The sequence below is a fragment of the Periplaneta americana genome, chromosome 1, assembly GCF_040183065.1.
Source record: "Periplaneta americana isolate PAMFEO1 chromosome 1, P.americana_PAMFEO1_priV1, whole genome shotgun sequence".
In the NCBI taxonomy this organism is placed as follows: domain Eukaryota; kingdom Metazoa; phylum Arthropoda; class Insecta; order Blattodea; family Blattidae; genus Periplaneta; species Periplaneta americana.
Window position 1 is genome coordinate 155,137,292 of NC_091117.1, and position 24,279 is coordinate 155,161,570.

A 24,279-nucleotide genomic window follows, 5' to 3' on the forward strand; every position below is an offset into this window, starting at 1 on the left:
CGCTTTCATGCACAGGATGATCAAAATTATATCTCATCCCATTCAAAAGTGTTGATGTCAGTTAGCTATTTAAATTAACAGTTTTTTTTTTTGGTGAAGGTTACTTATGTCCCTGCGACTAGAGAAAATTGTTAAAATACCTTCAAAATGCCTTGGATTTATAGTATGGAGTAATGGAAATTGGATGTGATCACTGGGAGAGCTATATGCCCACCCAACCCACCCCAAATACGCACTTTACTTATATACCAAATTCGTCGTGCGTGAATGAAAAAAAGGCAATATTCTCCTGAATGTGACGGTTCTTTCAGTGTCGCCAACACCTCTGGCATAATATTACACACCTAATCTAACCTAACCTAACCTGTCACATAATACTACATAGCTGTAGTAACATTCCTGACGTTTAGTATAATTTCGTTTGCAAATGTTGCCCACCTTGGTGTATACGTGTCGGGAGCCATCTAGCGGAAAAAGTGGAACGTGATGGCAGGCATCTCTTGTCTTCATTCTTCATAATTACATTTAGTTCATTGTGTGTTTTGTGCATTAATCAAGATGTTAATGCAGTGATAAATCCATAGGCCTATATAGTGTAGTAAAAATTGTAATGTGTTGTGGCTGTGATAAAAGTGTTGAAAATTGGTTTATAGCGTCACATTGGCAGTGATAGAAGTGTGCAATATTCGTTCAGTGGCCGGTGGATACTCTACTTTCTTGATACTCTACTGAACGTCAATGTGGCGCTATAAACAAATTTTCAACACTTTTATCACAGCCACAACACATTTCAATTTTTACTGTACTTTATATATGAAATTATCACTGCATTAACACATTGATTTATGCATAAAACACACGCTTAACGAACTAAAAGTAATTATGAAGAATGGAGACAACAGATGCTCGCCATCAAGTTCGACTTCTTCCACTAGATGGCTCCCGACACGACACCAAGGCGGGCAACATTTGCAAACGAAATTATACTAAACGTGAGGAATGTTACTACAGGTATGTAGTATTATGTGACAGATTAAATTACGTGTGTATTATGTGAGAAGTTAGGTTAGATTAGGTGTATAGTATTATGTGAGAGGTTAGGTTGGATTAGATATGTATTATTATGTGAGAGGTGTTGGCGACATTGAAAACACCGGTTACATTTAGCTAATATGGCCATCTTTTTCATTCACGCACGACGAATTTGGTATGTAAGTAAAGTACAGTACCTATTTGGGGCTGGTTGGGTGGGCACATAGCTCTCCCAGTGATCACATCCAATTTCCACTACTCCATACTTTCAATCCTAGACATATTCAAGGTATTTCAACAATTTTATCTAGTGCCAGGGACATAAGTAATCTTCACCTACATTAATGCTGATATTTGTGCAGCAAATATTACAAATTGTCGGCTGATACCGAAGACGAGTGCAGGAAAGACGGCCGCTTTGAAAGCCAATGTGAATGTAAGAATGATATAAATATTTCTTGGTACGGTAAAAAAAAAAAAAAAACGCGAACATTAGACCTACTGTAAAGTGGAAAATATCAACATGAAAGTTGATATTTGGGCTCAAGTCGCGCATAGGTACTTCCTTTCGTGCTCCACTCATACACCTTCAACTGTTTCAGCTGTTGTTTCTTCAGTCTTAACAACATAACAAAGCGTCACTTCCAAAATTACCGGAAGTACTTGTGCGCTAATTTATCAGATATTTGTGCAGCAAATATTATAATTTTCCCAAACCTATTCTCAAGAAACAAAAAATGCGCCCTGGACTTAATCGCAAACGAGTAGGTACGTACGAAGAAAAACGGCTGCTTCGGAAGCCGATGTGAATATTAAAATGGTATAAGTTTTCACAAATAATTCTAGGTACGATATAAAAGCGTGAAAATACTGGAAAATATTCATATGAAAGTTGGTATATGTGCAGCAAATATTAAAAATTGTCAACTGATCCTCAAGAAACAAAACATGCGGCCTGGTCCAAATCATCGGAAACGAGTGCAAGGAAAATGGCCGCTTCGTAAGCCGATGTGAATATTAAAATGGTAAAAGTTTTTACAAATAATTCTAAGTACGATAAAAAAAATCGTGAAAAATATGGAAAGTGGGAAATAACCACATGAAAGTTAATACTTATGCGGCAAACATTAAAAGTTGTCGACTGATTGTCAAGATACAAATATGCGCCCTGGACCAAATCATCGGAAAAAAGTGAAGAAAAATGGCCGCTTCGGAAGCCGATGTGAATATTAAAATGGTACAAGTTTTCACCGTACCTAGAAGTATTTGTATGGACCTTACAAGTGATATTAGTAGCATAAAATAATTATTTTATTTTATTAATTTCAACTTGATAATAGTACGCTGTAACCAAACCTATGTAACAAATTAAAATAAAAGTGATTTTTTAAATATTAACACGTCACTTGTAACTAAGCTAAGTATGAAGTAATAAAATGCAAGTGTATAAGAAGCTTTGTAGAACATGTTTTTATGGTATTAGTTGCAAACAAAATGAAGTATTCTTCTATACATTTATGAAAGATCCTGATCGAGACTGATACTAAAATCATGGCAAATAGATTTTACCTGTGTCCCTTCTCCTTTCTGCCATGGTGTTTACACTACATACACGTTTCACCACAATAAATTTAACTACAACTTCTTGTCTTCGTAACACAACACATGATGCAACCACAACACCCAACACGCGATATTACACTGCAAACGAACCTTCACTGCCTACTCTTGATATACGATCGACGCAAGCAAAGCAGGGAACTACCTTGACTCATTCGATTCACACGTGATCTTCCCCACCATTAGCTGAGTCTGGCATGCGCAAATTGCATTGTCAGCGTTTAAATTACAGACGCTACTGTAGCTCACGTAAGGTTATTTGTTGAAGTCCGTATATTATCGCCGCACTCTCATAGATAACATTCGGCAGGTCTTTGAGCGGCCTCGTACATAACGTTCGGCAGGTCTTTGAAATTTAATTGTATTATTGTTTTCAATTTCTTGTGTTGCCGCTCGAATCACTTGCCTCAATTTCAATATTGCAACCAATAAGCTGCTTCCATTATTAAATGACACCCACTTGTCTAATCCACGTGGACTAAAACCGAGGTTGCAATGTCTTGTGCTAAGGACGAACGTTCAGGTATGTGATCAAAAATTACTATTAAGAGTCAACGTAATCGAATATGAAATAATAATAATAATAATAATAATAATAATAATAATAATAATAATAATAATAATAATAATAATAATAATAATAATAGCCATTTAACAATATAACAAACTATAGTCCCGTCACTCTAATTTCCGGCAGCCAATCGCGTTGCAGGTCGGCTACATTTAAACGTGTGCGTCTTGTGATTCGCTTATTCATTTCTTAAGGCTCGATAAATACTTAATATAATCGCCCGCCATTTTAGCTCTTTCGTTGGCGTTCGCAGAAAGCACAAGAAGACGTTATTTGCCACTCAATTATTTGCTGAATTACAGTGCGTTTGATTTATTATCATAGGAGCTACGACATGATAATGTTTAACGGTGTGGCAAATAGATTCCTCGTATGGTAACTCGGCAACGTAAGAACAAAAATGGCGAACGATACTACCTACCTAGACTTTATAGAGCCTTCACTTTCTAAGACGTAAACAAAGAGGCGGAGTCACGCCGGAAATAACAGCGTCGGGACTATAGTGCTTATTCTTATCGAGGAAGTAGACGTGACAACGTGACGCTTAGAGTGAAACCTACAGAGCAACAATCGGTCGGCAAAATTATGTTTTAAAAGCACACCGCACGTTATTGTATGATGCCGACATGTTAACCCAGATAAGACTGACGTCCTATATATAGGATCCGGACGTTTTATTTTTTTAACATTGCTGTGTAAGATTTTCATAGTCGGCAATCATGATACCATAATCCTTATGTGTTATAAATTGCCTCCAATTTTTTTTCGTATATTTAGTCTGTCATAGTTAATGTTATTATCATATTTGTGTGAAACGTCCGGTGTCCTATATGTAGGACGTCAGTCTTATCTGGGTTAAGCATGAGGCCGCGGCGATAATACACATTCATTAAATACACGCGAATTGATTTGCAAGTGCAGTTTTCGTAAAAATAATTTCACTATTGGCGGAGACTTGTTAAATAACTCTGTACCGGTACGCTTTATAATTTCGTGCGCGTGTGCACTAATCTCCAGATGGTTTCGGAGTCGATCTAAAATCGATCTCTGTATGTTGGCCAGTTGACATTGGTTTCATCAGAGTCGACATATGTTTGTCTTCGTAAAAGTCGTAACGCACGTATACGCTATGTTCAGTTGTTTGCACAAGTCTGTTCGTTTTCAGAAATATTGCATTTGCGCTGCTGAAGTGTTATTATTACTAGGCTTCGAGACTTCGGACCCGATAGAACAGTTCAGTGGGAAATCTGCATAACGGCGTACTAAGTATAATGGTAAAGCGTGCAGTGGGTGGGGGTATTGTAGAATGAATGACAACAAATACGCAAAGGAAAACGCTCTGGATTTGAAGGTTCTGATGAATAATTTGGTTTTCATACAAACCTATTTTCAAACTGTGTCTGAAACTATTACACGGTTAGAAAAGTCAGAGCTAGAGATGCCGGAAGCCCTCAAATTAGTTGAGGAAATGACCCAGCGAATTAATGAGACATCAGTTACACCGGTTACTGAAAGTGTAAAACAGAAGTGGAAATCAATTTTATGTAAAAATAACGGATATGGAACATTGTCTAATATAAACAGCAAATTAGTGGACATAGAATCACCCGAGAATGAAGGACTGTAGAGACTGCAATGATGTTAGGTTTTTCCGTTTTGCTCCTATCACGTCATGCGACGTAGAGCGCAGCTTTTCACAATACAAACTTTGTTTGGTAGACAACTGAAAAAGATTTACGTTTGAGACACTGAAAATGTATCTTGTAGTACATTGCAATTCGGTACTGGAACTGCACTTCCTAAAGACGACCAATAGGATAAATGAAGAAATTAAAATTGCTACATGTTTATTTCCACCATTGACACTGTGTATAATTAAACACAAATGCTTACAAAAACAGGAGAGTAAATGCTTTTCACATTCTTTTGACATTGTAATTGTGTAATGTATATTCACTTTCAGAATGTATATATGTGTGCGTTTCCCCATACTACCGTATTCTATTCTAAATAGCAACGTTGTTATCTCAACACATCTCTTCCTTTCACTACCTGCAGCGAGTCAACAACCTATAGTACAAGCACAGTAAACTTATTGTATCGGGTCCAAAGTCTCGAAGCCTGATTATTACATATGCAGTTTACTTGTAATAAAAATATAAACTTTCTGACACAGGCCAATTTGCACAAATTTCCTGAGTGTGTAAACGGCCTAATATACAAATTAATAATAATGATAATAATAATAATAATAATAATAGTAATAATAATAATAATAATAATAATAATAATAATAATAATCTGTGGCGCTACAGCCCGTGAAGGGTCTAGGCCGACCAGCCGGCTGCTGGCCTCACGCCCATATGCCGAAGCAGAGGTGGACGATCATCCAACCAGAATCGTGTGGTTAGCACGATGATCCCCCCAGCCGTTATAGCTGGCATTCGCAGCCGGATTTCGCTACCTATCGTAGCTCCCCAAGTGCATCACGATGCTGGGTAGGCACAGATCCCATACACTGGCCGAAATTTCATGAGAAAATTTCTTCCCCCATGAGGACTCAAACCAGCGCGCATTCCGTAACGCGAGTCCTAGGCAGGATGCCTTAGACCACGACGCCACGACGCGGGACCTAGCCTAATATACAAATTAGTTCCCTTTAAATTCAAAATTGGAAGCATACCACACGCGTTTTTGTACTTGTTACAACTTTGTAATCTAGAATGAATGCAGTGCCTTTGAGGTTTCGGCTGATATGTACAGTTGTCAAAAGAAGAAGTGGCCGCTCTCCAGAAGCAAAGTTCCCTTCGGGTATCTTCGCTACAATTCGGAGACAGGCGATGTTACATGTTGTTATACCACGTTGCCTGATATATACAGTTATAATTCAAGTATTCTTTGTGTTACTTAATAGCGTAATGGTAGCATTTCCGCCTCTTATGCGTGAGGTCCTCCGTTCGAATATAACCTACTGCTTTTTTATGTTCTTTTTTATTTTGTTTTTAAGACAGAGATACAAAATATACGTAACTGCTCCTTTCTCTTTTATGATTATTTTAGTAATTAACATCAGGTTCATGAATGTATTATGCCATTACTTTATCATTATTTATTATGACATTATGGCTGCAAATGAAAAGAAAAAAAGATTTTATTCTCAACAAAAATCTGTTTCGTGACATACACAAAACAAACTTACTGGCGTCTGCCTTAGAACATTAAAAAAATTAATAATTAAAAAAAAAACAAAACAAAAAGCCACGATTCAATATATTTAGTCTATTTTCCCCACATCTCGATCACATCTCGATCACATCTTGCAGTCGAGTGGGCATGGAATCGACTAGAGTCTTTTCAAATAGCGGCTGTTCTCAGCCACGACATTCCAAGCAACTTGGAATACATAAGTGTTTTGCCCATGGGCAGATCTTTCAATGCAAACACAACATTCTCCAATTTTTCCTATTTTCTGCCTTCCTCTTAGTCTCCGCACATAATCCACATATCTTAATGTCGTCTATTATTTGATATCTTCTTCTGCCCTGAACTCTTCTCCCGTTCACCATTCCTTCCAGTGCATCCCTCAGTAGGCAGTTTCTTCTCAACCAATTCCTTTTTCTCTTTCTAATCAGTTTCACCATCATTCCTTCTTCATCCACTTTTTCCAACACAACTTCATTTCTTATTCTGTCTGTTCACTTCACATGTTCCATTTTTCTCCACATCCACATTTCAAATGCTTCTATTCGTATCTCTTCATTTCATCGTAATGTCCACGTTTTTTCCCCATACAGTGCCACACTCGACACAAAACACTTCACTAGGCTCTTCCTTAGTTCTTTTTCCAGAGGTCAGCAGAAGTTGCTCCTTTTTCTGTTAAAAGCTTCCTTTGCTCAGCTTTGCAGTTTTTCTTGGGAAGGATAAATGCGCTAACTTCCCATTGCTTTCCGCACACCACTGTCTCTTTCGAATCTTAATAGATCCCAGGAGCCCAAGCGTGGCGGTGAGAGAGTGGATTTGACTAATTGGGCCCTTTGGACTTCACCGAAATTCACCGCAAGGTGAATCCCAATTAGACTTTTCCCCCCGCATCCTGGACGAACTTCTACAAATCATCAGAAAATCTTGGAGGGGGATTGGGCCACTTTTTCCGCAAATGTTTCTTTACTTGTGCCCTCGTATTTCAGTCGGAAGAACGTCAGAATTTAGATGTAAACGTCTCAGTTTCAATTCCTCGTCACTGCTTTTCATGTTATTGTGTTTGAAGATAGTATAATATAATAATATAAAAAGAAAAAACTAACACCAGTATTATGCAACTGTATTGTTCCAAACCTGATATTAAATTTATGTTATTTATGTCGCTAAAGAACGATAACTTAATATAAATGATAACTTGAATATTATTTATATCGCTAACAACGATAACAGAATATAAATAACTTCAATGTTATTTATACAGTTAATTAATATAAGATATTATATAATATATAATTAATTATTTAACTAAAATATCCTATTTTACAAAGAAAAATGGTTATTTACATTACAATAATTACTTCTATAAAATCAGAGTATTTATATCGCGAAAGAACAATAACAGAATATAAATAATTTGAATATTATTTATATCGATAAAGAACGGTAACAGAATATAAATGATAACTTGAATATCATTTATATCGCTAAACAACGATAACAGATTACAAATGATGACTTGAATATTATTTATATCACTAAAGAACGATAGCAGAATATAAAAAAATTATAACCTGAATATTATTTATATCGCCAAAAGAACGATAACAAAATATAAATAACTTGAATATTATTTATATCGATAATGAACGACAACAGAATATAAATGTTAACTTGAATATTATTTGTAACACTAAAGAACGATAACACAATACAAAATATAATTTGAATAATATTTATATCACTAAAGAACGATTAAAAAAATAAAATGAAAACTCGAACAAGGCCCGAACTCACACTCTTCGAATCATTAAGCGAGCACTCTACCGCTGGTCTATGAGACGCAGATATGAAATAATTCTATAGTTCCGGAACTGCTTCTACAAGGATATTCATCGTGTAACATCCCCATGACCCGAAGTGGACTTAGAAAATATTCGCTGTTCACGAGTGCGGCCACTTTTTTTTTGACAACTGTACATCTATCATCAGACAGTACGCCTCATTTGACGATATGTGCCAGAGGAAGAACAATTGTTTGTATGCATCTGGTCTGATTAGTGTACATGTAGCTAATCGGCGATGTATGCAATGGAGGGGGAAAGGAACTGGCCATCTCTTGGCTTAGTTGACTCATAAGTGGTGCCTTGTTGATATAATTTATGAGATTCAGACCTATCTTCGGACAGTTGGCTGAACAACAACAACAATGAAATGAACTACAACTATGACTAAGCTCTGGTGTTCCATTCAAAAGGCCCGCGCTCGATCCACTGCTTGGTCGTGATAGGATTTGTAGTGAACAAAACAGACGTTGCAGAGCGTTTTTTTTTTTTTTTTTCTTCAGGATATTAATGTTTCCCTCTTTTATTCTGACAACACTCTCCACCTTATTTCATAATCTTCAGTAGTTAAAAATAGGCTGGAGTGGTCTTGAAAGCAGTACGGGTCTCCGATGCTGATATAGAATTTAAGGGTTTGGGGATCCGGGTTCTAGGGTTTATCAGGTACTCGTCTGGGGATGGGATCTCGCTATCAGGGCTGAGGCAGAATAGCTCGCCTGTCAGCATTGAATTCACGAATATCACCCAGATTCCTGTCGGATTGGAACAATCATAGCATATACATACGTAGGACGTAAAATGTGCCAATATAGCTTAAGTACATGGCACCGTTCCGGATCCGACACTCGAAAAGTCAACCAGCCAGCCATCCATCCAACTACTATTCTAATTCAAAACACAGTAGCCTATGTGCTCATCATACGCTAATTCAGAATCCAAATCGTCATAGTACCGTCAGTATATATTGATATAAACACATCTTATTATAATAACTGCATGAAGGAATAATTATTCGTTTCCTCCAGGGCCCTTCTCATTTTATATATTTCCAACCGCTCTTTATTTCATCGCATATGACTTCATAGTTGAGACGTTGTCTGTATATGCACTTGATGAGGACTCTTAAAAATAGTTCCACAAAATAAGAATGATTGGTATTTAATTTTCATTATATGTATTGTGCTGCAATTAATTTCTATAAACTATCTACTTGTCAATATGAATAGTTTTTTTCTTATTTTTGACACTACTGGTCTAACGAAACCACGGATTGAGTTCATATATGGATCTTTAATTAAAACGAATTCTGTACGAATGATTAATAGTACATTATGCAACGAGCCTATAATGGTAGTAATTAAGACGCGAGTATGTTTATGAAACGAGCGCAAGCGAGTTTCATAATTTTCATACGAGCGTCTTAATTACCATTATAGGCAAGTTTCATACGACTTTTTATGCTCGACCATATTTCTAACTTGAAATTATTCATAAGTATTCATGTTATTCTTATCTGACTGGGGAGCGGAACTGACCTTGTGCAATATCTCGTAAATTGTGAGATATGCGCAGACGCAAAAGTATTGATTTTTTTTCGAGAAACAAATGTCATTGACCTTGATATAATCTAGAGAGTAAAATAAACATTAATCTTGATATAACCTTGAAATTGATTTAGACATTGAAAAACGAGATGACAAATTGAATTTATTTGAATAGTATTTACAATTAATGCTAATTATTATAGTAACAGAACATAATCTTCTGCGACAGTATTGGATTTCCAGCCTCCGTGACATTTCCCTAGTTGTCTTTCGATTGCATATCCGAGGATAATCGATACTTGCGCTTTCATATTGCTACAATGGTGTTTTCTGATTGGTGGAATACCTGAACTTTAATGAATAGGTGTACTTTAATGAGGTCCATTAAAGGACTGCTACCAGATATATAATTACTACATTTCGGCATGGTCGAGCATAAAATCAGTTTTGACTCTGTGTGCAAGTCAGGTAGGATCAGTGTGAGATCATACTGTATACCTATGGATTTTTCAATACAAATAATGGTGTACGAATGGTTAAAACTCAGTTTTGACTCTGCGTGGAAGCCTGGCGGCTTACTGACGCCCCTCCCTCTTCCCCGCACACGTCAGAAGTTTCACAGTATGTCCCTCTTCTATCTAGTGTCAGATAGCAAAACACAAGAAGATAGCTATAGACTAGAAAATCTTTTTAGCAGTCACCCGATATTTTCTTAAGACAACACAGGAATCTCACTGACAACAGAAAAACATCCTGCTTTAGGTGGGGTTCGAACCCACCGTTATGATGTTCAAGCATCATGAAAGCTGCTCATCTAATACGTGTAAAACACCGGTATTAACTTTTATAGACTGGGTACTTAATTTAAGCACGGATATTGGCGTCGATTATAATGGAGCAAAGGGACACGTCTCACATGAATTTAATTGTATGGGGCATGACCCTACATCAAATATCATTGGAAATTATTGATTTCATCTACAGTACGTCACAAAATATTTCCTCCAAGGATCGTGTATACATGAGCATGAACTTGCCCCAGATGGAAAACGAAAGTCGGCGACTACAAGCACGTAGGCTATGTGTATTAGCCTAGATCATATATGTAACAGATATGTCGGGGTTATAGGCTTTGAGGTTAACAACTTTTGTCAGGTTTACTGCGCTGCCATCTAGTTGTTACATAAGGAGTCACGTCATAATACCCATTTGAATTACATTGGCGACTGTGCTGCCATCTCGTGTTCGTTTACGGCGGACGGGTGGCGATCCTGGCGGTTGTTCTCTTCAAAGTGCTGCCGATTTTAACGTAGCGAGGAGTTATCTGTTACATATATGATCTAGGGTATTAGCTCGCGCAAGAAACGATTACCGAAAACCAATGGTGGCGCTGCTGTCTGTTTTGACGTGTGTATGTAGGCACGCCGATGGGGGAGAGGTACGAGCCGATGGAAGTACTGTCTCTTCAAAGAAGATGAACAAAAGAGGACATCGCTGTGGAAATAAAGAACGTAGCAAGAGAAAAATTCGAAGCTAATTAAACGCGCAACATATGTTTACGAATGAAATAATGATACCGTGCGATTCAAGACACGTATTCACATGCAATGGAACAAACTAAAGTCGTAATGTAACTATCACAACGCAAGACTGATTGTATCGATGTCATTTCTCTTCCGACTGTACTCTCGAAAATCATTCAAGTTATCTCGTGACCTTTCCTCTCGCCCGCTTTTCTTTATCGAAGTGTTTGATTCGCATTCCTTCCGTCGGTAATCCGTACTTGCGAGACCTTTTTTTATACCTTCCAACGAATTACGTGGCGTATTTACCAACCATTTGAACATCCATATCTTTACATCTCGAACAATCTTACGTGAGACGACGTATAGAAGATAGAAATGTCAAGGACGACACACTTAGCAACATGAGCGATATAGGGTTTTTCCTGCCGCTTGACTTTACAGTCATATCCAGTATCTCCACAAAAACATCAAGTAGGTCCAATCTGTCTACCTGTTAATAACGTTTGATGAAATACAAATGCGATAATCGATAGCGACATACGTATTATCAAGAACGTATATTAACATAACGCAATTGTTTTTCTTTCTGACAGTGAGTAGACTAAGATATAAGATAGCCTTCTATAATACTCATCTTATTAAACATCCCTACCAGGCGTTTTCTTCAGAACATGAGTGAAATTTTAGAATGATCCAATAGAAGAACACGATTTCGTTATGTGATTCTTTCTTTACGAATATCTTTCGTAGACTGAAAGTAGTGGGATTTTAATTACTGAATAATGTTTCTGCTTGTATTGCCTATGTAATGTTTGATTTGAGACTTTCACAATGATCAACGTGTTGCGAGGTTTCGGGGTATTTTGGATCGTGTCCTCGATTAGACTATATACAAATTGATTCCTAGTAAAAACAGTTATACAAATATAAACATAAATCATGTTCTAGACTCTAGAGCAATAATTCTCAACCGGGGGGCCGCGGCACTCTGGGGGCCCGCAGAGCAGTTAATGGGAGGACGCGAACAAAATAATAATAATAATAATCTAAAACTGGTTTAACAATGTGTATACATCTTCCACTGCCCAATATTCTAGTTTTTGAAAATTAATTTTAAACATTCTCTCCAATCTTCTCTGCTAACCCACTGTCCTTCCACCAATAGTAATAATAATGATAAAAGTAACAATAATAATAATAATAATAATAATAATAATAATAATAATAATAATAATTTGTAAAAGCTATTCTCTGGCAATTTAAACTTGACTATTTTGTATTAAATAAATACATAATTAATTTGTTTTCCCTTTAAATTGATATAGAATCTCATATTACTCTGACCTATATTCTGCTCCAGTAAGCCTTTTGGATTATGAGGTCTCCACACATTACTTCAGTGCGGCTCCTTGTCCTTAAATGTAGCATGTAACATAGTAATGTGAAATTTGGTGTATTTTAAGAACATTATAACGATCTAGGTTTGTGATTCTCAACCTTTCAAAGACCGAGGCCCAGTAAATTCTTTTTCTATAAGACGAGGGCCCGATCCCACTTTAAGTGCATCGCTTTTACTCCTGAAGAATTCAATGTGTTTATTGATTAAATTGGAATATTTTGTGTTGAATATCTCGAAAAAGTTGCGATTACTTAATAGCTTCAATTCCCTCAACTTACTTACTTACAAATGGCTTTTAAGGAACCCGCAGGTTTATTGCCGCCCACACATAAGCCCGCCATTGGTCCTTATCCTGTGCATCATATTCCACCTCCCTCAAATCCATTTTAATATTATCCTCCCATCTACGTCTCGGCCTCCCCAAAGGTCTTTTTCCCTCCGGCCTCCCAACTAACACTCTATATGCATTTCTGGATTCGCCCATACGTGCTACATGCACTGCCCATCTCAAACGTTTGGATTTAATGTTCCTAATTATGTCAGGTGAAGAATACAATGCGTGCAGTTCTACGTTATATAACTTTCTCAATTCTCCTGTAACTTCATCCCTCTTAGGTTCAAATATTTTCTTAAGAACCTTATTCTCAAATACCCTTAATTCCCAATTCCCTCAACAGTAGCATAAATGTCACATTGTGACCGTGACAATTGGTCAGCGTCAGGGCGAAATAAAATTTTAAGAGTGAACGCAAACTTTTTTTTCTGTGTGTTGGTAGTTTTTCCCTCTTTTTGTTTATCCTAGAGATCGCTCTGTGGACTTGGGGTGAATGCATCACTAGTTGTTGCGTTACAAACACCAGTATGAAATACCAAAATTAAGCATAGTCTCTTGTCTTTTATTCCTAATAATATTTAAATCTATATACTCATACTTATTACTTTTATACTGTGCTCAGGTTGGCTAGAATCCTAAATCCGGGCCTGCTTTCTTATCATCCTTTTCTTTGCCTTTTTCTGACTCCTCTACTTGATATCACACTAATTGAGACAGTTTTACCCCTCCTCCCATTTTTTAAATAAAATAAGAATCGTTCCTTAAGCCTGTGACACAAAAACTGAGTGAACTATGCAAATGTACAACGTCACTCATGATAACAGTTTCAGCTTGTAATGCCTCATTATGCTGAACGCGCTCCAAATTACTAATCCAAAATAATAGCTAAAATGGCTCTTTTCAGTCATTAAAAATATTTACATAAACCATTAGCTTAAATTTTAATATCTGGTTTCTGGGTGGAATCACAAAAACTTTCTTCTGAAGTTTAGAAATACGTCCAATATTATTTAGCAATGTCCCACAAGTGTCTCATCATGCCGCCAACGTATGAATGATATCACTTGTCATTCTTTATCGATGGCTAAGAAATGATATCTGGTATCTGTGAATTTGCAGGTGAATCAGAAAACTGGTTTCAAAATTAATTTATCTCAAAATATACAAACTTTTTATGCATGTTTCTGCTTTGCAACACCATCTACTCGAGGACAAAATATTAGTTAACTGTCCAATTGAAGGGTTCAGAGCCATAGTGGGCCAAGAGCCATTTATTAAAAACGGAGAAAGCAAGGGTTAAAGTTAAGTGAATACCATAGTTTAATGAAGATTGACATATCATTTAGTTTTAATGTGTATACTTTATATTTCTTGCTATATGTTTCCATTGAATTTATGGTAATAACTTCATTTTAACCCTTGTTTTCTACGGTTTTAGTAAATGGCGCTTGGCCCGCTATGGTTATTATTATGTTCACACAATTGAAGGGATCAGAATTCAATTGTGTGAACATAATAATAACGTAGTTATTTTAAATAATAATATAGTTAAACAAAATGACTATGTTTGTAGACACGAGGTATCATTTCTTAGCATCTCTATGTTATTTTGAAGTTTCGGCGAAAGTGGGAAAGATCCACTAAGAAATACATTCACTTCTTGAACAAACATGAAGAATTCTGTTGCCTGAAGACAACAGCTAACTGCTGCCGTACCTGCCAGGTTTAATGAATATGCAGAACAAAACACGAAAATAGCTACTGGATTGCGAGACTGAATTCTAGCGTGTTAAGAGTGTACTATCAAAATATGATAAGAAGACATGTTATGACAATACATGAAATATGTGTATTGTCATAACCTGTCTTCTATAGCAACGTTTAAGGACGATAGGGTGTTCAAAATGTTTCCCTTCAATTCAACTGCTGTGGCCAGAAAGTCAGGTACCGGTAACTATAATATAATGAATTATTCCTCCACAGGTATTCCAGCCTCACAGACGTACCTGAGTATGAGATTGCCCTAAACTAATCAGAATTTGTAATATCAGGAGTTTAATCTCTAAGTACTACACACTATAATTAGCCTAATTGACATTTGGATGACTTAATTCCTTACACTACTATATATATATATATATATATATATATATATATATTATTGCAGTAGATAAAAAATGTATCCAAAAAATGTTTCTGACATAGGCCCAACTTGTTTTCTCACTCCCCGAGTTACCGTGTGTATTGATTTTGTTTATTCAAAAAGTCATATTCAGCTCTATAAATTCTAAAAGTACTATAGCCTACCATTTTCATTTTAATTTGCACCAAACATTTCATTGCCATCTTTACCTCGAAATTGTAAAGTACGAACGCCAAGAAATATAATGACTGATATCTATAACCTAAAAGCTCTGGAAATGTACATGCACTTATACCATGAAAAACACCAAAATATGACATAATATTTGGAAATATGACTAAAACGAATAAAATATTGTCAAAAAATTACATAAGAAACGTTTTTATTTAGCATTCTACAAAATTGTTTTTGTGAATATTAACTCCTTGTATCGGCCATAGCGGATTGTTCAGCCTACAAAAATAGAAGGGGGAAAAGAGGGATGGAAAAGTCCAACGTCTATCCTTTGCGTGACTATGTCTTTTTTTGTGAAAGATGGGACATGACCAAAGCTCGGAACTTGAGGACTTGTGTCTTTGTACGTGGCTAAGCGACCGGACTTCAATGTCAACAAACTCCTGCTTCCAGCACAGAGGTACTGTAAGGTCTGCTATAAAAGTGGTTCCTGGCTGGAACAACATAATGATAATAATATGGTAGGTTGAAACAAGTAATTTTATAGCATATATATAAATAAACATGCAAATATATCAAATTTACAGTTCTGCTCTGTATATTTTATTACAGTGTATGACTACATACATTCGAATATTTTTCGAACCCATACCTTCTTCGTCTGTTAGTTAAACATGATTTGAAACGAAAGAAACCTATTTCCATGTCACATGAAGTGACGGGAGCAAAATTAATTTTTTTATTTTATTTATTTTAACTAGCTACCTACTGAATACAAATTACATTTATAAAACAAAAATGTTTCTAGCCACTACCGTAAGAGCCAGGTTCGTGTACGGTGTGGTCTTAGTCAATAATGTAACATAAAATTTACAAGGACACTTTACTAAATACAGTAGGTAACTTAATTCAAACCAATAAATACAACACAAGAGCAAGAATAAAGAAGAAAGAGAAAAAGAGAGAAAAATACACATTTAATATAAATTGACAATTCGAATATAGTAGACAGAAATAAAAGGTAAAAAAAATACATTTGTTAATATTATATTATATCGTGGATAATTTTACAAATTTATTTTTTAAAAACTTCAATTTTAAAAAATTTCAAATTTGGAAAATGGTTTGTAATTGTATTATAAAGTCTTAGGCCGAAATAAAGTATCGAATGTTTTCACTGTCACTGTTTCCTGTTCGATTTTCAGCAGTTGCTAGCTGATCTCGTATCTGAGAAAGATAAGTATCCTAAATTTGTCTCGAAAATAGTTTTCAATTTCTATGTCACTACTAGGGAAGGTTCCACTACGACTTGATCCATGGCTATGGACAAATTTTCCACCGATTTAAGGGACTGCAATGTATTTCAAGGAATGTCCGTTTCCAATCTCTAGTTTGTGTTTGACACAAGTTACAAAATATAAACTCTCCATTCGAAGAAAATAATGTATCTCCTCAGAATTCCTCCACGAAATTCTGTACCTAAATTTTAAGAAATATATTTTCAAATGTATACAATACCTATTCGAATAATACGTATTTTCTTATTTTCAAACAGACCGTTTACCTCTAATTAATTATCTGAATGTCATTGGCTTCGACACGACACAGTTTCCTCGTCAGCCTTCCTGTCATTCGATGTGACCACTTTCTTAGTACACACGACTGTCCCTGAGCACTTGCAGGGAGAGCTTTGTGTACGTTGTACCTGTAACCTTACTCATGCACACGACACACAAGTCCCCAAGTTCCGAGCTTTGGACATGACAGTTAAGCGGCCGAGCTTGGAACTACAGTGCTGTGTTGCCAATATGGACTACCATGCTGCCAGCTGATGGAAGCTAGCAATTGACGTTAAGATGGCTGACGTTAAAACATTTATTGACAATTTATGCGAAGGTAAGAAAACAATACAAAAATCGACAGAGATCAAAGACGAAATGTAACAATGCTAACATTGTGTGCACAATAAATGTCTCCAAGAGAGATATTAATCACTCGCACGTGGGAACGGTAAGTTTGGCAACTCAACCGTTGTTACCATAGCAACAGGCCTACCACGCTATGTGGCATTCAGTTGTTTTTCCGATCGCAACACTACTGTCGTGTCCTATCTTTAAAAAAATGTATAATTATTTTACAGCTATGTTAACAGGGTCACTGACTTTATGAATTACTACCTGGCAACAACTGGGTTTGAACCTCTTAAGCGTCACATGTTTGGTAGGGATAAAGGGGGTAGGAAGCGAGACCGGCCAGCAATCTGCCTATTCTTAACATTATTTTGTCCTTTGTGTTTTGACAACTTACTGCTGGCAAATCCAGTTATCTTAGGGCCTGTACTACGATCGCCTGTTAAAGCTCCAGATTCGTATACTCCAGTTTAGCAATCTGGAAGTTAAATATTTTGTTCTGTACTACCAGCAGATTTTAACTGCAGGATTGTTATACGGAAGATATAGTAACATTTTTATTACGTTGGCAATGAAGTTACTGAAAATGTAGTGAAATTTATTGCGTTGGTATACCTTTCCCCGCATATTTCATGTTTATGTTCCGTGTTTATATGATACTATTTATTTTGAGGTTTTATTGTAAGCATTATTGTTATTATTTATTATAATACTGAAGCTCCAGCCAAAAAATAACAGAGTGAAGAACAGAAAATTACACATACTGTATGAAGAAACTTTACATGGAAGCAAAAGGTAAGATTTGAAAGGTTATGTTTCTTTTCGAATAGTAATAATTCCTACCATATGATAGTATTTTGGTTTTAATTAGTAGACCCAAACAGGACGGGTGCGGGTTCCAGCAAAAGTGCGTTTTTCTCCATAATCATTGTTTTATTCATGTGTAACTGCACAAGAAGTGTAGGTGGCAATTATTTTTGTATTGCAATTAATATTAAGTGTGCTTTCAGTTTGTTGTATAGCCTACATTATTAGTGAATAGGGCCTATTTCGGTAATTTTTTAGAAATAGTGTACTTCACGGCTTCAAATCATGGGTCGAAGGCACAATAACTCGTTTAAAAGAGAAAAGTTCACTGGTACTGATAATAATGAATGATGTCTTTGGCCTGGGATTTCTAACCAACATTAGTACAGCAAGGTACACTGTTCCTAGCAAATTACCAATATTTCAGTATGTTAGGCCTACGTATTTTACTGTTAATAAATGGGCGGATATTTTGTATTAGGCCCATAATACCATTCGATCACAGATAGGGCCTAACATTATTTTTTAAAAGAACAGCATGAGGTGGAGAGACGTTTCTACTAAAATGCAATAGGCCTAAGTTATCTCTTTGTAATGCACATTCAACACCTCGTAAAATAACACAGAAACAGCAGATATTAAGTTTTTTCCAAAGTTTCTATGTACAGTATAGTCATATGTTTGATATTGTACTGACAATCGTCCATTAAAAGCTTTTGCTTATTTAGGTATAGAAACTTAGATAAGGGAAAAAGAGAAATACAGTATATTTTCTAATGTTGTAGGTTGCATATGGAATTAACCTAGTTTTACTTCCTTTTTAGTAATATAGAATGAAGCATGGGAAGAATATAGTAACATCAGCACAAATACAAGGACCTGAAAACAGCTGAGAAGCAAATTTGAATTCTTGGAAAAGAACACAAATAAAATTGCTGCTGCAGAGAGACAATGCAGGCTACAAACAATTGGAACCCCTCCAACTGAAGCAAAACCAAATCCAAACTTAGCCAAGGGTAAGTGATTTAATTCTCCTATCAATTGAGTGATTTCTCAGTGATTTTGATTCATATTCAATGCATAAGTTCACTTATATGTTAAATTATACAATTATTAAATAATAAGCAGAGGAAATTGTATAACACAAGTTTGAATTCTTTTTATTTATTTATTTATCCATTCACTCATTTATTTATTTACTTACTTTTGTTACAGCCGAAGTAGTAACTAAACCAAGTTCCACTGATACCAGTGCAGCTAATAACACGAATGAGGTTAGTGTGTAAGGAATTAAGAGTCAGAAGAAGAGATGATGAGCTTTAGAGATAAAAAAAAAATATTAGATTCTTGAAAATTGTTATACAAATTTAATTTAATGTCGGTATTACATTATAATACTATTATTTCTTTTTTATTTACAGTACCATTCAGGTTCACAGTGCAATTCTTTAGTTTTTGAAGTGAAACTGGACATCCCAACAATATCTCCAGGTAATTTGATTTATACTACAAAACGTTCTTTCACATTCTACGTATGATGCTTACTTTTCCAATCTGAAATAGCTGTAACATGTAAACACATTTTCAGCCAACATGTTGAAAATAAAACTAACACACATACTATATGAAATCTGCAGCAAGCAGTAGATAAATAAGATACAAAAATTAAAAAAAAAAAATGTTAAAATATAAATTGTACATAATGATGAAATGGTCACAAGAAATGGATGTCATAAAAAGTAAACATCATTGTATTATAATATTATGTGGGATTTGAGTGGGAATTTGAAATTTATAAATGTAGGCCTAAAATAGAAAGTACATTAAACTGAAGAATTTATTTTGAGATTTCTCTGTAATGGGTTTGTAATCAGATTAGGCCACATTATGTTAAGTTGTATTTCAATTCTACTGTGAGGATTCTCACTTTGAAACTTGTGAATGATTTCTTGTGTACAGAAAAATTGAAAAATATCTCTTCATAAGATAAAACAGAAACTGACTACACTCTATTTACAATAGAACTATTTGCTTGGTTTTTTCTCTCTCTTTTTTATTGCAGCTTTACTTTCTTATTGTTAAAAATGAGTTTGGATTAATAGCATGTTAGAAAATACAATACTGTTACAGCTGCTGACTTTGAAGTGTCCACACCTTTATGATAAAACATCATCTTTCTCCAGAATTAAATATCTTAAGAATTAATTCCACTCTTAAAATATTACAGAGTTAGCTGGTGCAGCAGATGAAGGTCTTCCACTGTACGGGTGTCTACACAGTGTAATGAAAGTAAGTTTTAAGTGAAATTACTGGTTTATTCAGTGTAGGTAGTGTAGGCTAAACCCAGAAAGGTCTGAATATAAGCATATATCCCTCTCTTAAATATTTCAGCTGATAATGGAATAATAGCTGATCGAGTTACACCCCAAGGATGCTTAAAAAAAAAAAAAAAAAAAAAAAAAAAAAAAAAAAAAAAAAAAAAAAAAAAAAAAAAAAAAGCAAGCCTCTGAGTAATGCACTAGCCACATCGAAAAATCCTTCTCCATCTGTGAACTGTAAGTTTAATGTTTACTTAATTATACTTGAGATGTTGGAAATGCATGAACTTCAATACTATTACAGTGAATTTCTTTAAAAAATACATTAGTTGAAAGTTGGATGCTAACATTATAACAAAGAATGATTTGAAATAAAAGTAAGTCATGTCCTCATGTTTGGAAAGAGATGGGGTTTGAAATATCAAAAGTAACATTTGGAGTTTTTACATTACTTTTTCCTCCTCTTTAATGGGTGGTCCATCTACAAGGACATCTTCAATTAGTGGCAGAAAGTAAATGCTACAAAAATCACCCATTCTTTATGTTTTAAAAAAAATATGTTTAATTTTGTTGACCAGATTTGTTTGACCTGGATGACTGGGAGATTACTTCTTCTCATCCTTCTAATGGAGTGATAATCTCTTCCAGCTGTTCTTGATCCATATGGTCTCTGCTTTATCTGCTAGTCTTCAGGATTAGGTTCGAGTCAAGTGATAATTATAAGCTAATCTAAGGTTTCTGGTTGGGTTCGGGTCTGGTTCAGATCAGGCCGAGATGGGCCGGGCCTAAGAATTATGGCCAGTGCAGATCTCTAACAAATGGGGCTTATAGCTGAAGTTGGCTCTGCCACAGTTTTCCAAGTTTTGTGTATTTGCATATGTATTTGTGTTGTGTTTAATTACAGTTACTATGTACTCTTATGTATTAGCCTGCATATTATTAATTTGTAAATATGACATGTACCATAGCATATATAATGAGACAGTGGATGTAATAAATGATTATGCTTATTGTATCTCCTGAAAAATGTCGTGTTTTGTTTACACAAAATAAATAAATAAATTTTAAACTTAATTGCAGCTATAGTCCATCTCTCTTGTTTTAAGTACACATTCACAGAGTACCTGAATATAATTGAAGCGTCAGCTGGAACAACTTTGTAAGTTACAAAATTTTCATTTGGTGTGTTTCCGTGTAATAATGTTGTATGTCATGTTACTTTGCTATACTCCTTGGCTTGCAACTGTCCATCAATGCAGTACGTGAAATTTGTCCACTCAAAAGTTTGCTACCCTCATAAGAACAAAGTTGTACGCATACACATTTTTGCAGCTCCTGTAAATTTTACCAAATGTAACTTATAATGTTGTTCCAGCCGACGCTTCAATTAATGTGCCTCTTGAAAAATGTTGTTTTACCATATTTTGCTTATGTAAAATAAATTTGAATTGCAGATACAGTGCATTAGCCTGTTAAGAGATCACTGTGAGGGATCCAAGCAATAAAATATATTTAAAAAGTAACGATATGAATATGTTTGCATACATGAATCACTAGGCCTAGCGTGAATGAAACAGCTCCCTTGCAAAACATAAATGCCAATTCCAAAACTTTCAGGAAATGAAGAAAAACTGTCACGTCTAAAATTCAATAAACTGTTACAGTTTGTTAAATAATAATATATAGCAAGCATATCTTAAGTCTGATTAGTGAAATATGTTAGGCCTACTCCTACTGGCGAGCGATATATGCAAGAAAGGAGAAGGGAACTTGCCACCCTACCACATTATCTCCTGACAGTTGTCTCATGAGTGATGCCTTATTGGTATTCCAATCTATCTTCGGAGAGTTGATTAAACAACTAGCAGACACAAAATGAAACAGTTCTAGGAAAACTTTAATCAAGACCTATAATATGTACACAAAACCTGTATTAAAATACTATTCAGAAGTACTCGTAACAGCATCAAAAAGAGAGACAGAATCCCTCGGAAAAAAAAAACAAGCCTTGCACTTAATTACTGGAGCAAATAAAACTACTCCCAATGAAGCATTAAAAGTCATCACTTCAATTATACCAAGCAGTAAGTGCAGCACTAGCTCGATTGACAACAATTCCTGCTGTAACTTCGTGGACCCCACAAAAATCTCCTACTGTTGTCAATGTTCTCCCAGTGGCATAGAATCTCAATACCAGTAGTAATTGGTCCATTGGAGGTAAGGCATTATTTCTGGAAAAATGAACAAACAATTAGATTTGGTTACACCTTTACCGGTAAATCTTTACAATAGCGTTACCAAAAGAAAGCAAGGACTCCCTACAGGATAGCCTGGAAGAGAGAGGTTTGGATGTAGTTTTGACATTTTTTTTTTTTTTAGACAATTGTAAATATATGGAAATCAAACTAACCTAACCTGTCACTAAACTCGATCTTACGAAAACTTGTCTTTTCCCTTTAATTAGTAAGGAAACACAGTTAATGAAATGAATGTGCTGCCCTTTCCTGCCACCTACTCCTTCTATCTCGATAGAGCGATCCCACCTACCCGTACCTCTCCATCGGACTCCACTTTCACAGCAACTTTCCACCTTTATTTGGGAAATTGGTATCGGCACTCAATTTTTCTTTCGTTTACGGTACATATTCCTTGACTAGAAGCCAAATATGTGAATACATTTGTATCTTAAAGTGGTAACGCAATTGTGAAGAAATGATAGTTTAACATATAAAGGATTTTGATATATTATATACGGTTATTATTTTTTATATGAAAGTATTTTGAAACTTATTGTAGGTTGCCCTATATTATTATATCAATCACCTTAATACCTTGTAAGGGTAACAGAACACCTGCATGAAGCAACATTCTAACCTCACTTCTACTGTACGCCTATTACAGGTTACTGTACTTCAAAATAATTATTATAGTGCTATTATATACAAAATATTAATGTAATACCTACCGAAATAGTGTAGCTTATTATTAACTGTGTACTTACGATCTGTGTCTTGTTTCAGTTGATCATTGATTTCATGTAGTAGGTTTCATTATTCGAAACTGTCTAAAAAAATTCTCGTCATCCCACTCTTCAAAATTATTTGGACGCAGCCTAATTCGTTTTGCTGTTCTGATATAACGAAGCATCTGCTCCAGAACTTATCATCAGAATCAGTATCAAAATTAAATTGATCCTTCAAATCACCAGTTGTACGACGTGCAGCCATCTTGATTTCAACACTGAGTTCCAACCTCCGGATAACGCCTATCTGCCACTCTGGCTTCCGGATTGCTAATCTGGAAGTTTAGCCTCCAGATTGCACATAACCAAAAGTCGTAGTACGCAATTACAACCCAACTTCCGGATAAATATGCCATCTGCCGGATAAGTTTAAACTAGAACTTTATCCGAGAGTCGTAGTACAGGCCCTTAGAACTTCATATAATCACAATATATTTCTAAGGAAAGGAATTCCAAAATAAGTAACAAGACTCACAAAATCCCTTATCATTATTGGCACAAAACATGTGAATAATACTTGGGTAATTGTTAAAACTATTGCAACATGATCTAAAATATGCTTTTCTACAATTTTAGTCAAATATGAATTAGGCTAATGCTATAATGATCAATAGTAATCTCACTAGAGGTTTTGATTTATCTAGAGAAAATCAAAACTCGAGGGGATTTAATTGACTATTACACGATTAGAAGAAAGTATATAAAGATTAGAAGAAATAAAGTACTCTAATACAATAAAATATTAATTGACTTACTGAAATTCTATTTCGCTAATGTTACCTTCACCAAAACGTTTGAACGGAGCCGCCATTTTCAGTCGACTATCTATGCGAGGAA

The 24,279-nt window shown here is 35.4% G+C and overlaps 1 protein-coding gene and 2 long non-coding RNA genes across 5 annotated transcripts in view; 1 reads left to right on the plus strand and 2 right to left on the minus strand.

The window, feature by feature from the left end:
- The window catches only part of LOC138702705 (putative helicase mov-10-B.1), a 102,891-nt gene extending 100,105 nt beyond the window's left edge, over positions 1 to 2,786 (minus strand). The window contains exon 1 of one of the 2 annotated variants that reach the window (XM_069830030.1): positions 2,602 to 2,786. In XM_069830030.1, coding sequence (XP_069686131.1) covers positions 2,602 to 2,626 — 25 coding nt within the window. In that variant the 5' untranslated portion in view covers positions 2,627 to 2,786. The remainder of the gene's footprint in view (positions 1 to 2,601) is intronic. The other variant, XM_069830034.1, reaches the window with a different exon arrangement.
- A 14,934-nt stretch (positions 2,787 to 17,720) lies between these two features.
- On the plus strand, positions 17,721 to 20,557 carry LOC138702724 (uncharacterized). 2 transcript variants are annotated; one of them, XR_011332886.1, is made up of 5 exons: positions 17,721 to 18,090; positions 18,927 to 19,118; positions 19,318 to 19,376; positions 19,524 to 19,593; positions 20,330 to 20,557. It is a non-coding gene; the product is annotated as an uncharacterized lncRNA (long non-coding RNA). The 2 variants fall into 2 exon arrangements; XR_011332881.1 differs by lacking the exon at positions 17,721 to 18,090 and adding an exon at positions 18,183 to 18,495.
- A 1,739-nt stretch (positions 20,558 to 22,296) lies between these two features.
- On the minus strand, positions 22,297 to 23,848 carry LOC138702734 (uncharacterized). Its single transcript, XR_011332889.1, has 2 exons — positions 23,422 to 23,848; positions 22,297 to 22,651 (listed from the first exon to the last, which is right to left on the minus strand). It is a non-coding gene; the product is annotated as an uncharacterized lncRNA (long non-coding RNA).
- Between the last annotated feature and the right edge of the window lie 431 nt (positions 23,849 to 24,279).